Source organism: Arachis ipaensis, chromosome B2, assembly GCF_059453495.1.
Source record: "Arachis ipaensis isolate K30076 ecotype BB chromosome B2, ASM5945349v1, whole genome shotgun sequence".
NCBI classification, from domain to species: Eukaryota; Viridiplantae; Streptophyta; class Magnoliopsida; order Fabales; family Fabaceae; genus Arachis; species Arachis ipaensis.
The window spans coordinates 6,403,909-6,423,015 of record NC_142437.1 but is presented as its reverse complement, the minus strand read 5'-3'; the positions used below and the strand labels follow the sequence as shown (position 1 = coordinate 6,423,015).

The following is a 19,107-nucleotide window of genomic DNA, read 5'->3' as shown; positions in this document are numbered from 1 at the left end:
CTCTATAAGCTTCTCTTATATCTTTGTTTGAGATTTTTTTCCCTACTTTTATTAAATTGTAAAAACATGGAGGGAATAAACTAATATTAATAGTGCTCAATAATTTTAAAAAGATTGTAGTAAGTGTTCTGCCAAATAGATATAGAAATGCCCCATAAATCCAGTGGTATATTTGTTTTCATGTATAAATTCTACGGTTAAATTTTCACCGTCTTTAATCTTCATAGAGCTCGATTTTGGAAAGCAACTAGACACTCCAACAGCATAACCTTCTTCGTTTCCTGCCTCTTTTTCCGTTCCAAATATCGGCTTAATTTCACATAATATTCTTCCATCCTAAATTAAAAATAAAAAGGCATATATATTAATGGTGACAATATTTTGAAAATTAACTTCCTACGATTATGATGAATCAGAAAATAATCTTATTATTTTTTAAAAAACAAATTTAGGATACATAGTTAAATAAATGTAATTGTTTACGATTAGTAATTAATTGTAAATACTATGTATGAGAGTGATGGTAAATATTGAACGTTACCTCTCTATATAATGTTGCATTAACAGTTCCTGAATGTACATGAGCACTAATATAGATGAGATTACTACCTTTTTTATTGGAATATTTATTTTCTTAATAAGGTAATGTCCTTTATCAGTATTTTCTGAATTGATAGAATCCTCTATCTACAGTAAATATAAGATTTTTTTTTAGATATTTATTAAGTAAGTAGATAAATGAACCAGTTATTAATACTCAATTGATTTCATAGAAAATATTGCTTGACTAATCAAAATAGATATCATAATATATATCACTATAAGAAATATATGAAGTGTATGTCTTAGTATTCAAATAAAACAAAATATTTGTCACTGGATCAGTAACATCAAGAATATAAAACTTAAGAGTTATTTGGTGTTGATCCCATTCAACCCATGATATTGATATTTGATAGCAACTTTTCTCTTTTGTTTTTTATTGTATTCCTTTTGTAATTTGCATTGAGATTTCTTCTCGCAATAAAAAATTCCTCCTTTGTAATCACTAGATAATGGGTTTCTATCGATGCTTTTTGTGTTTCTCAAATCTTTACTTTTGATGTTGTAAAGATCACATCTGCATTGGGAGCAATCTTTCTTATCTTTTGCATGTTGTGTGGTAATGACCAAAATATTAATAAATTATTTCTCTTCATGGTATTCCTTTGGAACATCCACAGGATGCATACCTACTTCCACTTTAAATGGATCTGGTAGTTTTGTGCTAGTTCTTCGTACGTCAACTCTAAAATCCCAAGAAAATGAATTAACGTAAGTCTGATATGCACCATCATTACTCTTAAAATGCCTATTGTACATAATTTGACTTTTATTATCATGCTGTGTGACATGGTGTTATTTTTAAAATATCTTAAAACAAAATAATGATGCAAGTAAACCTCATATAGTGGCATAAAGTTTCTGTGTTAATCAATTAGTTCAGCTTGTAAATTCTTGATTCCAATGTGGCCTCTTGAAAACTTAACATCATAAAAAGACTTTTTGCTAAACTTCCCTGGTTTCAGCACGATCTTTTTAGTATAAAAAATAAATGTCTTGATATGATTTGAACTCCTAAGTTCTCCTAAGAATGTGATGTCCAATTGTATACTATAATTGTAGATCATAAATATTAGCTTTTAATTACTTTTTTCTTTATTTCAAATTTAAATAAAAGAAATTTTGTTTATGGTATCTTAGCATGTTGTTGTCTTTTTTTTTTGTTAATCAATGAAGTTAAAGTTTAGAAAACAAAGTTATACAGTAACTACTACCGGTAAAGACGGGATTGGAGTTGCATTGTGGCCTCATATTGAACAACAATGAACACGTCAATAAACCCCTTTGCAGTTGTAATAACATACTTCTTGATCATACTTTTTAATATCTTATTGAATAAAAACTACATATGTACAATAACTACGTCAATGTGTTTTATTGTGATACTTTTTTATGACAAACAAGCTACTTAATTACCTAGATAAATCATGCACTCTATAAACTTCTCCTATATCTTTGTTTGAGAATTTTTTTGCTTTTTTTACTAAATTATAAAACATAGAGGGGATAAACTAACATTAGTAGTTCTCAATAATTTTACAAAGATTTTGGTAAGTCTTCTGCCAAATAGACATAGAAATGCCCCATAAGTCCAGTGGTATATTTGTTTTCATGTATAAATTCTGCAGTTAAATTTTCACCATCTTTAATCTTCATAGAATCCGGTTTTGGATAGCAACCAGACGCTCCAACAGCATAACCTTCTTCATTGCCTGCCTCTTTTCCCGTTCCATATATTGGCTTAATTTCACATAATCTTCTTCCATCCTAAATTAAAAATAAAAGGCATATATATCTTAATGGTGACGGTATTTTAAAAATTTAACTTCCTACGATGATGATGATGATGAATCAGAAAATAATCTTATTGTTTTAAAGAAACAAATTTAGGTACATAGTTAAATAAATGTAACTGTTTACGATTAGTAATTAATGGTAAATACTATGCATAAGAATTATGGTAAATATTGAACGTTACCTCTCCATATAATGTTGCATTAACAATTCCTGAATGTACATGAGCAGTAATATAGATGAGACTACCACCTTTTTTCATTGGAATATTTGTTTTCTTAATATGGTAATGTCCTTCATCAGTCTTTTCTGGATTTATAGAATACTCTACCTACAGCAAATTAAATTTTTTTTTAGATATTTACTAAATAAGTAGATAAATGAACAAATTATTAATACTCATTTTATTTCAAAATAGATATTGCTTGACTAATAGAATACATATCATAATATATCGCTATAGGAAATATATGAAGTATAAGTCTTAGCATTTAGTTAAAACAAAATAATTGTCACTTACCGCGCAATGATGAATTGGTTCGGATCCATTATATGTGACTTGATCAGTAACATCAAGAATATAAAACTTAAGAGGCACTTGCTGTTGATCCCATTCAACCCATGATATTGTATATTTAATAGCAACTTTTCTCTTTTGTTTTTCATTGTATCCCTGTTGTAATTTGCATTGAGACTTCTTCTCGCAACAAAAAATTCCTCCTTTATAATCACTAGATAATGGTGTTCCATCAACGCCTGTTGTGTTTCTCAAATCTTCACTTTTGACGTTTAAAAGGTCACATCTGCATTGGGAGCAACCTTTCTTGTCTTCTGCACCACGTGTGTCAATGACCAAAATATTGATTAACCATTTCTCTTCATCATACTCCTTTGGAACATCCTCAGGATGCGTACCTACTTCTACTCTAAATGGATCTGGTAGTTCTGTGCTAGTTCTTCGTGCGTCAACTCCAAGACCCCAAGAAATTGAATTAACGAAAGTTTGACATGCACCATCATTTCTCTTAAAATACTTACCGTAATTAGGTTGATTTTCATTAGCATGTTGTGACATGGTGATATTTTCAAAATATCTTAAAACAAAATAATGGTGCAGGTAAGCCTCATACAGTGGTATCGAGTTTCCGTGTTCATCAACTAGTTCGGCTTGTAAATTCTTGATTCCAATGTGGCCTCTTGGAAACTCAACATCGAAAAAAGTTTTTCTGCTAACCTTTCCTGGTTCTAGTACGAACGTTTTGGTATAAAAAGTAGTTGTCTTGATATGATTTGGACCTTCAAGTTCTCGTGAGAATGTGATGCTCGATTGTATTACTATAATTGAAAATGATAATATCACCACTTCGCAAATAAACTTCATGTTGACCTGGAAATAATTATGCTTATATGATTAGTAGTGAACAATAATGTTTGTAATGAGATTTATATTATATATGTTTAACATATTCATAAAAACTACGTAAACACATATAGCTTTGAGGAACTCAAATTAAACATTCAAGAAATAAAACATGAATTCAAGAAAAAAACGGAAAAAAAATAATATAACATGCCAGCAAGAGAAAAGGGAAACTACCATATTAGAAAAGGGTCTTTGATATTCAAAAAAATAGAAGATAAATATTTATGGATATAAAGTTCTTGCATTGCCTGCTGCTTTTATAGTAGAGTAATGATCTAAGTTGTACATCAAACTGAATACCAACTCTGATGAATTTTTGCTGTTGAATGCTATTTTTGGTGGAATTTTCAACCATTAGAGCATATTCAACTAATCAAAAACTGTGTTGGTTTTACAAAAAAAAAAAAATTGTGTCAATCCAATCTTAATTAGGAATTTATCTTATGAAAAAAGAAAAAAGTTTAGTTAACATTTTCGTTATTGTAATCTAGTTTGTTATGTATTCTTTTTTTTTTATTGTTAGCTAGATACTTTTAACTAAAATCACAAAACACAAATAAATATAAGTAATATTTTTAACTACAATGAGGATAATACCTAAATAGGGTTTACAATATTATACAATACCAAACTTTTTATGATAATTTTTGCTTAATTTATTATTATTATTTTTTTGCATGTTTTCTTGAATAGCTAAAATTATATATGTGTGTCCAGAGAATTTGTTTTTGTAGATCATATATTTTAGCTTTTAATTATTTTTCTTTATTTCTATTTTAGGTAAAATAATTTTTGTTTATGTTATCTTAGAATGTTGTCTATTTTTTTATAATCAATAGAGTTAAAGCTTAGAAAACAAAGCTATACAGAAAACTATTCTAGGGAAAGATAACCCCTAGCTACCATCAGCAGAAAATTAAAGAGAAATCACACTAGAAAGTGAATTATAAACAATTAAGTAAGGGATTTGAGTGTATTTTTAATTTAGCTATAACTCATCCGCATAACCATTTCCTTCTTTGAGCACATGAATAAAGTATGTAGTTGTCTCTTTTTTTTAATTGGATTTTAAAAACAATTCCATATATCTTATTCAATATAACCACTTGATGTAAGTGGAAGCTAGCTAAAATAATTTACTGCGGGCTTTATTATTCACTTATATGTGTTTAATCCGAATATTGACGAATAATAATTATATTTATCTAATTTGTTTGGTCATATTTGGTGATTATTTTATCAATAATGAAATATTAAAAAAAGTAAAAAAGACAAAAAATTTCACAAGTTGGTGAATGATTATGCGCCCCTTTAGGAAAAAAAGCTTTGAGTTTACTCAACACACATTTTGTTGTAAATTTTTTATAAATATAGAAAAATTAAATTTTAATAATCAAATTCATTTGCCTTTTAACCCATTAGGCTTTTAATTTGATTTTTCTTAACAACATGGATAAGGATGAAATGAAAAAATATTTATGTTTTTTTTTTGTTTAATTACTCTGTTGGTCCTATAATTTGACCAAATTTACAATTAGGTTCCTATACTTGTTTTCCTTTTAATTAGGTTCCTATACTAAAATTTTTATTTTAATTTAGTCTCTACGATGACAAAAACATTTAGTTCAACAGAACATTCTGTTTTCAAATTGAATATACTATAGTTAAAATATTTGGGTTATTATTCACTCTAATTTTTTTTATATTGACAAAATAACCCTTATCCCCTCTCCTTCCTCTTTCCCTCGGGCAAAAAATCCTTTCTCTTCCTCCCTACTCCATTTGGCATTATGTGGTGCCATTAACGCATCTCAATCCATCATTGTGTGATCCAAGCCCGCTCTTTTCTATCATGACCTTCGCCATTGAAGGAGCTCCAGTATCAATTCAACAAGCCATTATCAATTCATCATTAAGAATCAGTATCAAATTATCATCAAGTAGTAAGCCAATAACAAAGTTAATCATCAATCAAGAGTCCAAAAACAAGCAAGAACAAATACTGAGCACTGACTAGGCATTGGAGGCATTACCTTCGGCGAGGGCAGTGTGCAAAGATTTGAGGGAGAGCGACAGACAACGAGAAGCTAGTGATAAACACTAGCAAGCTGGCAACGAACATGATGGATGGACGACGGGCAAAGAGCTGCTGAGCATGACCTAGCTAGAGACGCTGATGTTGGGCGAACAAGGAAAGGCCTTCGAGCACGATGAACCATGAGGATTGGTGAATGACCATGACGAACCAAGTGGTGCTATAGATGCTAGGGTTTTCAAGGAAGAGTTGAGATGGAAGAGACTGGTTTCTACTTCTGTCATTCTATGTGAGTGAAAGGGGAGAGAGAGAGAGAGTAGTTTGACTGGTTTTTGCATTCCTCAATTCAGAAACCCTTTTTTCTTTTTTTTTTAATGAAACACAAAAATGGCGTCATTTGGAGTAAACCGACCAACTTCTGGTTCGGTCCATGGCTGGTCCAGTCTAGTTTTCAGAACCATGCGATTATGTAGAGTTAGAGACATGGGTACTTTAGTAAATTCAACACATGTGAATGTTTTTTTTAATGTCTATTGTGACTAGAGACCAAATTAAAATAAAAAAATTAGCATAGAGACCTAATTAAAAAGAAAAACGTATAAGAACCTAATTAAAAATTTGGTAAAATTATAGGGACTAATAGAGTAATTAAACTTTTTTTTGCTCGGTATTAAATTCTTAATATAGGTGTTTCTGGTCAACATCTTAGTGTAATTATTTTGTGTCAGAATTTTAGTGGGATTTAAATAGAGTTTAGAAGCTATATTACACGAAAAATTTAAATTACCCTTGTAGCCCCTAACTAAATGAGAAACATGGTTTATAGAGCTCCACAAAATTAACAGGTCTCCATTGTGAAGGTGATTCTTATGTTAATAAAAAGAAAAATATATATACTAAATTTGTGTTTAAAACTAAATATCTTTTAAATTAAGTTAATGAAATTGAAATGAACTGAACTAGATATTAAAAAAATATGTTTGGAATCCTTTAAATAAAATAGAAATTAAATTCATTTACAGATCAATATTTATATTTGAAATGAACTTTAATGAGAATTAATTTAATTAACTTGAATTGATTATTTTATTAATTAATTTTGGATACTTTATTTACAACATCAACTTCCACCATTTCAAACAATACTAATAGTTGGATATTCTTACCGATTGCCAGATTGTTATACTGCCGCACTTGAACCACTTATTCACCTCTCGAAATCCTTCTCTTTTATATTAATTTCTAAAAGATAAAAATGACATTTATATTTTTGATGCACCAAATTATTTCAGCTACAATAAAATCCTCTAAATAAATAAAGGATCACATAAAAATTCTCATTTTCCATACATTTCAAAGAACGAATTTTGTTTAAAAATAAAATCAATTTCAATTTTATTATATTCCAAATACTCTCACCCATTTTTTTCTTTGACGTTTCTTCAAAGTTTTGATTGTGCTTTCAAAGTTTGAAAAAAATTAACTTTGACCCAAATGTCTATAGAGAATTATAATTTTACCTTTGTATTAAAGTTATTTACGATCAATAAATGATCAACATTTTGTTTTTAATTTTTTCTAACTTTTTTATGCATACCCCTTCTTCCAACCCATCACCGGTAGCGATGGGATTCCGGTGGCACTACAAAAAATTCTGGTTAAAACGGCGGTTTTTTTTTGTATTTATGGCGGTTTGAACCGTCATTATTACCAAGAACGGCGGTTTTAGAAAACGACGTAATTCTGGGCGCCATTATGATTATTACGGCGGTTTTCAAAAAACCGCCACAATTTCCTGGGTTAAAACGGCGGTTTTTTGATAGGTTAAAACGTCGGGTTTTTGGTTGGTTAAAACAGCGGTTCAAACCGCCATTATTTCTAGGATAAAACAGCGTTTTTTGTTGGTTAAAATGGCGGTTTGAACCGCCATTTTTACCTTGAATGAGTGGCATTTTTCGTTGGTTAAAATGGCATTTGAAACCGCCGTTTTTACCGGGTTAAAACGGCATTTTTAGTTGGTTAATACGGCATTTTGAACCGCTGTTTTTACCCTGATAGTGGCATTTTTATTGGTTAAAACGGCGTTTAAAACCGCCATTTTTACCGAGTTAAAATGGTGTTTCACTTTTAAAATGGCAGTTACAAGCCGCCATTTTTACCGACTAAAAGTGATATTTTATCGTTTAAAAAAGTAGTTTTAACCGTCGTTTTTACCATGTTAAACATAATTTTTTTGTTTAAAAGTTCACAATAACAAGAAATCATAACCCAAAAACAAAATATTACGTAATTCATAAATAAAGTATTACACATAATATATAATTTTTTAGTATTGAAAATAAAAAATAATAACTCCAATACAAATAAAGTATTCAATATAATATTTTTTATTTCTAAATAAAGTATTAAATAGAAATAAAGTATTAAATATCAAGACACTCCTTGTCTTCAAACCATTCCTTCCTCAAGAGTTCCAAACGTGGATCTTCTTTAGGACCCTCTTCATTCTGAAATCATCAAAAACAAATGGGCATTGCCAAGTCAGAACACTTCTACTTTTGATGTATTGCTACTAAATATATGGTAAAATAATTTAAAAAAATTAATTAATATTAACCGAAAAAACTGCTTCTTTAACATTACTTAGCAAGAATTTATGGGCTTAATTACCTTCATCTTGTGACAAAGCCTGTCCAAAAGCCGAAGAGTAAAAGCAAAAGGCAGATAAGAGTAATAGGAAGAAGAAAATGTATAGTGGAGCTTTCTTCATGTTTGCTTGCTGATTTAGTTTGATCGATGACTAAATAAACTAATCTCCAGAGATAATTGAATTGAAAGCAACTAATATTAATAAAATATGAAAATATAGCTTGGCACAGAAAGCGCAGAGAAGAGGAAATTAGTTAAGTTAAAATGTTAAAATCTAAATTACTAGAAACATGTGAACTTACATAAATTCTTCGTTCGTTGGTTCCATCATTGATAGGAATTAGGGAACACTGATGGTATTGAGAAATTGTTGATATTCTTGATTGTGAGAAACCATGGCATGGTTTAGATAAAAATAGATACATAAATAAAGTATCAAAAGTAAAATGTAAGTTATGCAATTGATATATTTCTATGTAAAATCAAGGTTAAACAAATCTATGTAAGTTATGCAATTGATATATTTCTATGTAAAAGTGGTATCCAATTGAGAAATGTTTATAATTTTACAGTTTTACCTTTGGCAGATTCTGCTATTGCACACAGACCGGAGTAATTTTTTACCATGGTCCTATTTAGATTCAGCTTCCACATTTGTTAATAGAATCTATATATATCAATCAACTTGTGAATTTGTAATGTATCATCAAATCTAAAGTAAGAATACTTCCATAATATTATAATATCCATATAAATTTATTAACCCAAATGCACATTTATCACTTTACTTTGCCAGTCACAAACGCTCACTATGTGCAACTCATCAACAAAGCTATCCTCTCTTTCAAAGCTATCTCAATCTATTTCATTTCATTAGATGGTCTATTGAACAAATTGTCAAGTACAAATTGTAAGGCCCACATCGGTTGGGGAGAGGAACGAAGCATGCCTTATAAGGGTGTGGATACCTCTCCCTAGCATGACGCGTTTTGACGAGTGAGTGTGGGGGGCTTTGGCCATCATCCCTATCGTCAAAGGCAAAACCGTGAGGCCTTGTGTGCCAAAGCGGACAATATCGTGCTAGCGGGTGGTCTGGGCTGTTACAGATGGTATCAGAGCTAGAACCCGGATCGATGTGCCAGCGAGGGCGCTGGACTCCCTTAGGGGGTGGATTGTAAAGCCCACATCGGTTGGAGAGGGGAACGAAGCATGCCTTATAAGGGTGTGGATACCTCTCCCTAGCATGACGCGTTTTGACGAGTGAGTGTGGGGGGCTTCGGCTAGCATCCCTATCGTCAAAGGCAAAACCGTGAGGCCTTGTGTGCTAAAGCGGACAATATCGTGCTAGCGGGTGGTCTGGGCTGTTACAGATGGTATCAGAGCCAGAACCCGGATCGATGTGCCAGCGAGGGCGCTGAACTCCCTTAGGGGGGTAGATTGTAAGGTCCCACATCGGTTGGGGAGGGGAACGAAGCATGCCTTATAAGGGTGTGGATACCTCTCCCTAGCATGACGCGTTTTGACGAGTGAGTGTGGGGGGCTTCGGCTAGCATCCCTATCGTCAAAGGCAAAACCGTGAGGCCTTGTGTGCTAAAGCGGACAATATCGTGCTAGCGGGTGGTCTGGGCTGTTACAGATGGTATCAGAGCCAGAACCCGGATCGATGTGCCAGCGAGGGCGCTGGGCTCCCTTAGGGGAGTGGATTGTAAGGCCCACATCGGTTGGAGAGGGGAACGAAGCATGCCTTATAAGGGTGTGGATACCTCTCCCTAGCATGACGCGTTTTGACGAGTGAGTGTGGGGGGCTTCGGCTAGCATCCCTATCGTCAAAGGCAAAACCGTGAGGCCTTGTGTGCTAAAGCGGACAATATCGTGCTAGCGGGTGGTCTGGGCTGTTACAGATGGTATCAGAGCCAGAGCCCGGATCGATGTGCCAGCGAGGGCGCTGGACTCCCTTAGGGGGTGGATTGTAAGACCCACATCGGTTGGGGAGGGGAACGAAGCATGCCTTATAAGGGTGTGGATACCTCTCCCTAGCATGACGCGTTTTGACGAGTGAGTGTGGGGGGTTTCGGCTATCATCCCTATCGTCAAAGGCAAAACCGTGAGGCCTTGTGTGCCAAAGCGGACAATATCGTGCTAGCGGGTGGTCTGGGCTGTTACAGATGGTATCAGAGCCAGAACCCGGATCGATGTGCCAGCGAGGGCGCTGGACTCCCTTAGGGGGGTAGATTGTAAGGTCCCACATCGGTTGGGGAGGGGAACGAAGCATGCCTTATAAGGGTGTGGATACCTCTCCCTAGCATGACGCGTTTTGACGAGTGAGTGTGGGGGGGCTTCGGCTAGCATCCCTATCGTCAAAGGCAAAACCGTGAGGCCTTGTGTGCCAAAGCGGACAATATCGTGCTAGCGGGTGGTCTGCGCTGTTACAGATGGTATCAGAGCCAGAGCCCGGATCGATGTGCCAGCGAGGGCGCTGATGTTGGCACTTTGAGGCAAGATATCTTAAAGGAGGCACACAAAAGTGGATTCTCCATTCACCCGGGAAGTACTAAGATGTACCATGATTTAAAGGCGATGTTTTGGTGGCCGGGTATGAAGAATGATGTGGCGGAATATGTTTCAAAGTACTTAACTTGTCAAAAGGTAAAGATTGAACATCAAAGACCTTCCGGGATGTTGCAACCTTTAGAGGTTCCGCAATGGAAGTGGGAAAGTATTGCAATGGACTTTGTGTCGGGATTGCCAAGGATTAGGACTGGTTTTGATGCTATCTGGGTGATTGTGGACCGACTGACGAAGTCAGCTCACTTTTTGCCCATTCGAATGACTTACACCCTTGAGGATCTAGCTCGGTTATACATAAAGGAGATTGTAAGACTCCATGGTGTACTTGCTACTATAATCTCTGATAGAGATCCTCGTTTCACTTCGAGGTTCTGGGGTGCATTTCAGAAAGCTTTTGGAACCCGATTAAGCTTGAGTACAGCTTACCATCCTCAAACAGATGGTCAATCCGAGAGGACGATCCAAACACTAGAGGATATGTTGAGAGCTTGTGTTTTGGACCAACCGGCGAGTTGGGATCGGTATATGCGTTAGTGGAGTTTGCATACAATAATAGTTACCATGCGAACATCGGAATGGCTCCGTATGAGGCATTGTATGGGAGGAAATGTCAATCTCCGCTATGTTGGTATGAAGTTGGAGAGAAAGGCTTGTTGGGGCCGGAAATGATAGCTGAGACCACTGAACAAGTCAAGAAAATCCGAGATAGGATGCTTACGGCGCAGAGTCGTTAGAAGAGTTACGCCGATCAGAGGCGGAAGCCCTTGGAATTTGAGGCAGGAGATCATGTTTTCCTTAAGGTTACTCCGACCACAGGAGTAGGTAGAGCGATTAAAGCAAAGAAGTTGAATCCTCGATACATTGGTCCATTTCAGATCCTGGAGAGGATTGGGCCGGTGGCGTATCGGGTGGCTCTACCACCTCATCTTTCGAACCTGCACGACGTATTTCACGTGTCGCAGCTTTGGAAGTACACTCCTGATGCTAGCCATGTGTTAGAACCCGAATCGGTTCAGTTAAGGGAAGATATGACGCTTCCAGTGGCTCCAGTCAGAATCGATGATACTAGTATCAAACGGTTGCGTGGAAAAGAGGTTTCATTAGTCAAAGTGGCATGGAGTCGAGGCGGTATTGAGGAACACACTTGGGAACTTGAGTCGGAGATGCGTACGGATTATCCGCACTTATTCTCAGGTAATTTGATTTGAATTTTGTGGGCAAAATTCCCAATTAGGTGGGTAGAATGTAAGACCCGGTTAATTAACGGCTAATTAACCCATAAATGAGAATTTATTCTAGAAAGCCAAAAATGTTATTTTTATGGCTAAATGTGATAGAGGAGATTGAGACGAGAATTTCGGTACCAATTTTATAGAAATCGGACCAAGATTGGACCGAACGGGCCAAACCGGGCCAACCGGACCCAAAGTGGGCCCTTGGCCCAACATAACTAAACCAAAACCCTAGTTTTCAACATTCTCTCTCCTCATTAAACACACACACACGCTGAAATGGAGTGAGGGAGGAGAAGAACACTCTCTCAAGTTCTATCTCTCACTTGATCTTCAAACCACCATAACTTTTGATCTAGAGCTCCGATTGTCGCTCCGTTTGCGGCCACGCGTTCACCGCGGAGAGCTCTACAAAACCCATACAATTAATCTTGAGGTAAGCCACGTTTTACTGTTCGAAATTCCAGCCCTTGATTTCGAGTTTCATGAGCAAAAATGTTGAGATTTTGGGTTCTTTGATGTTATAGGACCCAACTCTCTTGAAGGAGAAGGTTAATCTTGTCTCCTTGGACCTTGGGTGTGGTAAGATTCTCAACCCTAGTGTAAATTGTTGTTCTATGATGTTTGGGTATTGAGATGTTGTGTATGGATATAATGATTGTGGCTTAGGTTGTGTATATGTGAATATTGGAGCTTGATTGGTGATTTTGGAAAGCTTGGAAGAGGGTTTTGTGTGATAAAATCTGTTCTTGGAAGTGTTGATACCTTGAGAGCTTGTGGACAAGTGGTTTGGAAGTGCTCCGGTTGAGCTTGAGAAATCGGCTAAGGTATGGTTTCGGTTTCCTGTATCTAATATGTAATGTGGTAGGAAATACTTAGGCTAGAGGCCCCAAGATAGGCATTGAATTGTTGGTGTTGTTGAATGGTTGAGATATATGATGTGTTCATATATGTGATTATGAATATTGATGCCTTGATTGTGTGATATATGAGAAATGCATGTTGTGATATATGCTTGATGGATGATTGAGGTTGAATTGATGGGTGGTATCATGTTGATGGTGAGTATGATGTTGATCATGTATAATGATGGTTGATTTGGAAATTGATATTATTGGAAATTGGGATGAGAAGGATGTATGACATGAGATTGTGTTTGTCCTTTAGCCATTGATTGAGAAGTGTTAAAATGGTTGGAGGTAGTTTTGGAAATTTTGGTAAAATGTCAATGTGTGAGTTGAGGATGGCTTGTTGTTGATTTTGGTACATTTTGAATGATTTCAAAGAGAAGGGTTGAAATTGGCATGTTTTGAAAATGGCACTTTGTGGTTTTGAATGAAAATATGGTTTTTGGGCATACTTTGATGGGACATAACTTGGACTACGGATCTTTGATTTGTGCCAAATCTGTTTAGAAATGAAATTGGATCCGGGATGTCCATGCCGTTCGAAGAACGGGTGAAAAATGATTTAAAATGAGAGAGTTATGACCGTCGGAAGATTGGGGGTTGAATCTGTGAATTCTGCAGCTTTTAACTTAGAAAAATTTTAGCAGAATGACCCCTCGCGCGTAGGCGCACTTGGCGCGTACGCGCCGTTCTTCGAGAAAGCATCATCCACGCGTGCGCGTGGTATGCGCGGGCGCGTTGATGCGCTGCATCAAATGCCCAGCCATTTTCCAGAGAGTTGTGCCAGAGTTGTGCCAGTTTTGTGCCTGGGGCACAATGTATTCGCGCGTATGCGTGGCGGACGCGTGCGCGTCGTTTGGCTAATTTTCAACTCACGCGTTTGCGCGTATGACGCTTGCGCGTCGATGAGTTTTAAGGCCATCCACACGTGCGCGTGGAGTGCGCGTACGCGTGGCCCTGATTTCATCCCAAAGTTGATTTTTGAGTTTTAAAAGCCAAATTTCATACTTCTAAGCCTCCGATCTCACCACTTATGTCTTAAATCATTATGATATGCCTAGCATGAGAAAGAGGGCTAGTGAATGTGGTAACTTGCGAGTGAAGCAAGGGGAAAAATGAATGATCATTGATGATCAAAGATGATTATGTGAGATGCGGAGAATGGCGGTGGAAGTGCTTGTTATGCCATGGGCTGAAGGGCCATAATTGTTAATGAATTGGCTGGTTATGGATTTAACTGTAAGCCGGATGGCTGGATTATGCCGTGTGACGGCGGAGCCATGTTTATGGCTAAGTATAAATGCATATATGCTGTTGAATGAATTGTGAATGTTTGCACTTCCACCATCGGAGATGAGGGTTTCCCTGGGTAGTAGCAGTGGCTAGCCACCACGTGCTCCAGGTTGAGACTTGAAGCTCTTTTGACCCTATGTCGTAAGTGTGGCCGGGCACTGTGAAAGGCCCGGATGAGCTCGCCCCCGTAAATATTCACCAGTGATGGTGATGGATAAATATTCACCAGTGAGGGTGATGGATATGGATCATGATTATGATCAAGTTTATGATGAGTATAACTCGAGTTGGGGATGCACGACAGAGGGACAGTCCAATGGTTAGCTACCAGGACTTGTCGGGTTGGCTCTATAACCGACAGATGATATCATCAGCCACTAGGGACAGGCATGCATCATAAGCATACTACATGAATTGTTTGAGATTGCCTATTTGACTGCATATTACTTGCTATTTGTCTAAATGCCTTAATTGTTCTTATTTGTATATCTCCTGTCTGATATAACTGTGTTTGCTATATTATACTCTTGCTGGTGGTTGGGAGGTCTGAAGGAATTGGAAAGGGAAGTATTAGTTAGACTGAAGAATCTTTAGTCAGTTGCCACTTACGGTTTAGCTTGTTTATAAGCTTTGATATTATCTGGAGGAAGTTCTAGGATTGCCTTCGGCTTTCCTCTATTATTATGTATTATATATGTGGAAGCTGTTACCGTGCTGGGGACCTCTGGTTCTCACCCATGCGGATTTTGTGGTTTTCAGATGCAGGGCGTGAGGTTTCTCGTTGAGGCATGCTGGAGACTTCTGGATTAGCGAAGATCCTTTGTTCTCGGGACTCTGTTTTGGTTCATATATCTTGTTTAGATACTTTTATCTCCATTAAATAATACAAACTGTGATGACTCCTTCTAGAGGAGATTTTTGGAGGATAGGTTTTCTGTATTTGTGTCCCTTTGGGTTTCCTTTGGGGTTTCCCTTATTTTATCATATGTATATATTGCTATGCTCGGACCGGTTCTCTTCGCAGCCGGATTTTGAGTCTTGATATTCCTGTTTTTGACACTCCTTTATATATATGATCTCGCGTTCGCTTATCCTTTACTCGTTACGTTATCGATCGGAGTGTTGCGCTTTCGAGTTACGGTTTTTGTTTACCCCTTTTTCTACAAAGGCTCCTAGTTATAATCAATTATTCATACTACTATACGTACTAAATTTTTGTTTTAGAGGTCGTAATACCTTGCCATCTCTGAATTATGACTTAAGCATAAGACTCTGTATGGTAGGGTGTTACATTATGGTATCAGAGCCAGAACCCGGATCGATGTGCCAGCGAGGGCGCTGGGCTCCCTTAGGGGGGTGGATTGTAAGGCCCACATCGGTTGGGGAGAGGAACGAAGCATGCCTTATAAGGGTGTGGATACCTCTCCCTAGCATGACGCGTTTTGACGAGTGAGTGTGGGGGCTTCGGCTAGCATCCCTATCGTCAAAGGCAAAACCGTGAGGCCTTGTGTGCCAAAGTGGACAATATCGTGCTAGCGGGTGGTCTGGGCTGTTACAGATGGTATCAGAGCCAGAACCCGGATCGATGTGCCAGCGAGGGCGCTGGGCTCCCTTAAGGGGGTGGATTGTAAGGCCCACATCGGTTGGAGAGGGGAACGAAGCATGCCTTATAAGGGTGTGGATACCTCTCCCTAGCATGACGCGTTTTGACGAGTGAGTGTGGGGGGCTTTGGCCATCATCCCTATCGTCAAAGGCAAAACCGTGAGGCCTTGTGTGCCAAAGCGGACAATATCGTGCTAGCGGGTGGTCTGGGCTGTTACACAAATAATGTTCCACTAAACCCATTAAAGTGTCAGCGAATCAGCACTATCCACTAAGTTGAAGCTTCAGTATGGTAAAAAAAATATGCAAAAAATAGAATACAACGACTTAAAAGTGGGAAAAAAACATACATCGGTTCCTTCTTAGTCTTTTCTATCAAATCTCCATCGATTAAGAAGAGAACGCCAATATAAACCAAATGGACAGTCACCAAGACCAACTTCACCCACAGCGCAGACCTCCGAGCTGAAATTCAGTGACAAAATTCCAAAATGCATAAATAAATAAAAAAATTCGCATAATTTTGGTTAGGAAGACACGTAAATAAACGAAAGTCAGAACAGTTCAGCAATAGCATTCACCATTCAGCACACAAATTCAGATAAAACAAAAACTAAGCTAATTTAAACAAAAAAAAAAGGAATTGCAGCAAACGCACCAGGGTCAATGAGGCATGGAAAGAATCTGAGGCAGCGATCCATGGGTTGATCCCAAGGGGAACGCATAGGGCGGCATATACCAATGATCGGCATATTGTTAATGATGAAAAACAAATAATAGAATAAGTAATATATATAACAGAGAAGGATAAAGTGTGATTATAATCTGAACTGAAATTCTCTCTCGTGTACACAGTAAGGAGGCTGAAGCTGGTTTGCAGACCAAGCTTATTCCTGGAACATACTTCAGCCAAACAGGAAATCATCTATATACAACTAAAAAATGATAAATTAAATTGTAGAGATCAACTTTCTGTATTATCTTCATGAATCTGACCAGATCATATCTTCCTTCAAAATTGTACTGAGTTGAGTAGAAGGCAGAAAACATAATAAACAAAGATCAAATGAGAGAAAGAAACACAGAAGAAAAAATAGAACATGATAATAATTCAGAAGAGAGTGGTGAGGTACAGTAAAAAACTCAGGGCATGGCACTCGACAGTAACTGATTGCAGCTTAACCACGTATACAAAATTAGACACAAGAGAATGATTTTTTTTCAACCTTTTAACATCAAACAATGTGATTTTCTTTAATACCAACATTTTTTTCTCTCGATATATTGTTAACTATGACAAATTTTTGCAGCTAATAAATCCAAAGAGAGTAAGATACATACCTGAACCTGATTTATATAAACTAAGCATGCCATTACTTTGTCCTTTCGCCTACCTTCCGTGGTAAAAATAAATCATTGAATAAGAACCAAAAAAAATAAGTACACTAGTAGTTCTTGTCTAACTAAGGCCTTACACAAAATCACAACTTACCATCATTTGGCTCTAAGACCAGTGCATTTTTAAAGCTTTCAACTGCAGCATCTATGTTATGGAGTGCCATATGTGCCTAGTAAGTCCAAAGCCACACAGTTATCATAAAGGAAAGTGGGATAGATTTAATAAATACAGTAAAAAAACCTCCTCAATTCAGATATCAACCTTTCCTTGCCGGAATAATGCTTTGACATTGTTATAAGGTTTCCTGATAATTGAGTTAGTAATGATAAAGCATCTGGAATGCTTCCATTTAACCGATTTCCTGAGAGAGACCTAAAATATCAGAACAAAAGAAAAACTTCTTTAAGTACATTTGTAGTTATGCATATGGAAAAAAGATGACTAATTACTATGTCCATGATAAAAAAAAAAAAACAAATTCAGATGTGAAAAAGATAACATACAAGCTCGTAATAGTAGGGGGCAAAGTGAATGGAATGGGCCTCCAATGTGGTTGTGGCTAAGATCATTGCACAAGAAACAGAAAGCTTCATTTCTAGTTCAAACAATTACACAATTGGTGCTTAAGAGGTACTAAACTCTCTCGATTAATCAAACAGAACCACGTTTAACATGTCACTCATCAGTAAACACAATATTGAAATTGAAACAACACTTACATTTCTAAGATGGATGGAAAATTCAAATTACTACCAAGCTCTCCACCCAAATTCAGGCCATCAAGTCTTCTGTCAACCCAAAATACAAGTTTTACTTAGTCTTATTGCACGTAATTAAACTCTATCAATCAAACAACTAATGAAACATTGAAAATAATAACATTATCATTTCCAACCAATTATATAGAGCATGCAAACAATAACACAATATTAACCAAAAATAGTTTAAAAAGAGAACTTCACATACATGGAAGTGATGTTGGAAAATACACAGCCAACACCTTGCCACATTTCAAAACATGGATCTCCTCCAACAGGCTTCCACCCTAGAAGAGGTGGTGAGCCAAGAGCAACATATAGACTACTGATTGCTGCAACTGTGACCATAGCACATATTGAGTTTAGACAAATTCTGCACTTATATGGTACTTGTTACTTAATTAGGTGAGCTTCCCAATTAAATTTATAACCATCATCTTTCAAATTGCAAACAAGTTATCATCAACTCTTTGATGATAATATAGTGCAATGAAGCAAAACAATAACACTTGAAAGCTAAATGAGTTTTGTCGTCTTCCTTTTTTTTTCAAAGGGAAACAACAGATTATTCTGCTATTTCTTATTTCAAAAATAGAAATAAAACTATGGAAAGGGAAAGTATCTACCATCAACTATGTCAGTGTCACCAACTGCACAGAAAGTTCCAGCAAGAATCACCATCAGAGTAACAAAGAGTTGAACATGCAACACCAAATTCGTACATCCCATTTCCTCAAAAGTAAAAGCAAAAAGAGAGCATTTAACGACAATAAGGTTCTAAGTTCTAAGTCTATATATTATTCATTAGAATGAGAGAAAGTTCTTATAACAGATTGGATTGA

At 36.4% G+C, this 19,107-nt stretch overlaps 3 protein-coding genes and 1 pseudogene across 3 annotated transcripts in view; 1 reads left to right on the top strand and 3 right to left on the bottom strand.

The window, feature by feature from the left end:
• Nucleotides 1-19,107, top strand: part of LOC107624276 (subtilisin-like protease SBT3) — a 65,022-nt gene that overhangs the window by 4,540 nt on the left and 41,375 nt on the right. The gene's annotated exons all lie outside the window — the stretch shown is intronic.
• LOC148572921 (uncharacterized) lies at nucleotides 106-1,670 on the bottom strand (annotated as a pseudogene).
• On the bottom strand, nucleotides 2,140-3,778 carry LOC148572920 (uncharacterized). The gene is made up of 3 exons (XM_088505438.1): nucleotides 2,918-3,778; nucleotides 2,582-2,728; nucleotides 2,140-2,370 (listed from the first exon to the last, which is right to left on the bottom strand). Exons 1-3 carry the CDS (start codon nucleotides 3,776-3,778, stop codon nucleotides 2,140-2,142), a joined length of 1,239 nt encoding a protein of 412 aa, XP_088361564.1.
• Nucleotides 18,223-18,946, bottom strand: LOC148572919 (protein STRUBBELIG-like). The gene is made up of 3 exons (XM_088504480.1): nucleotides 18,892-18,946; nucleotides 18,474-18,603; nucleotides 18,223-18,295 (listed from the first exon to the last, which is right to left on the bottom strand). Exons 1-3 carry the CDS (start codon nucleotides 18,944-18,946, stop codon nucleotides 18,223-18,225), a joined length of 258 nt encoding a protein of 85 aa, XP_088360606.1.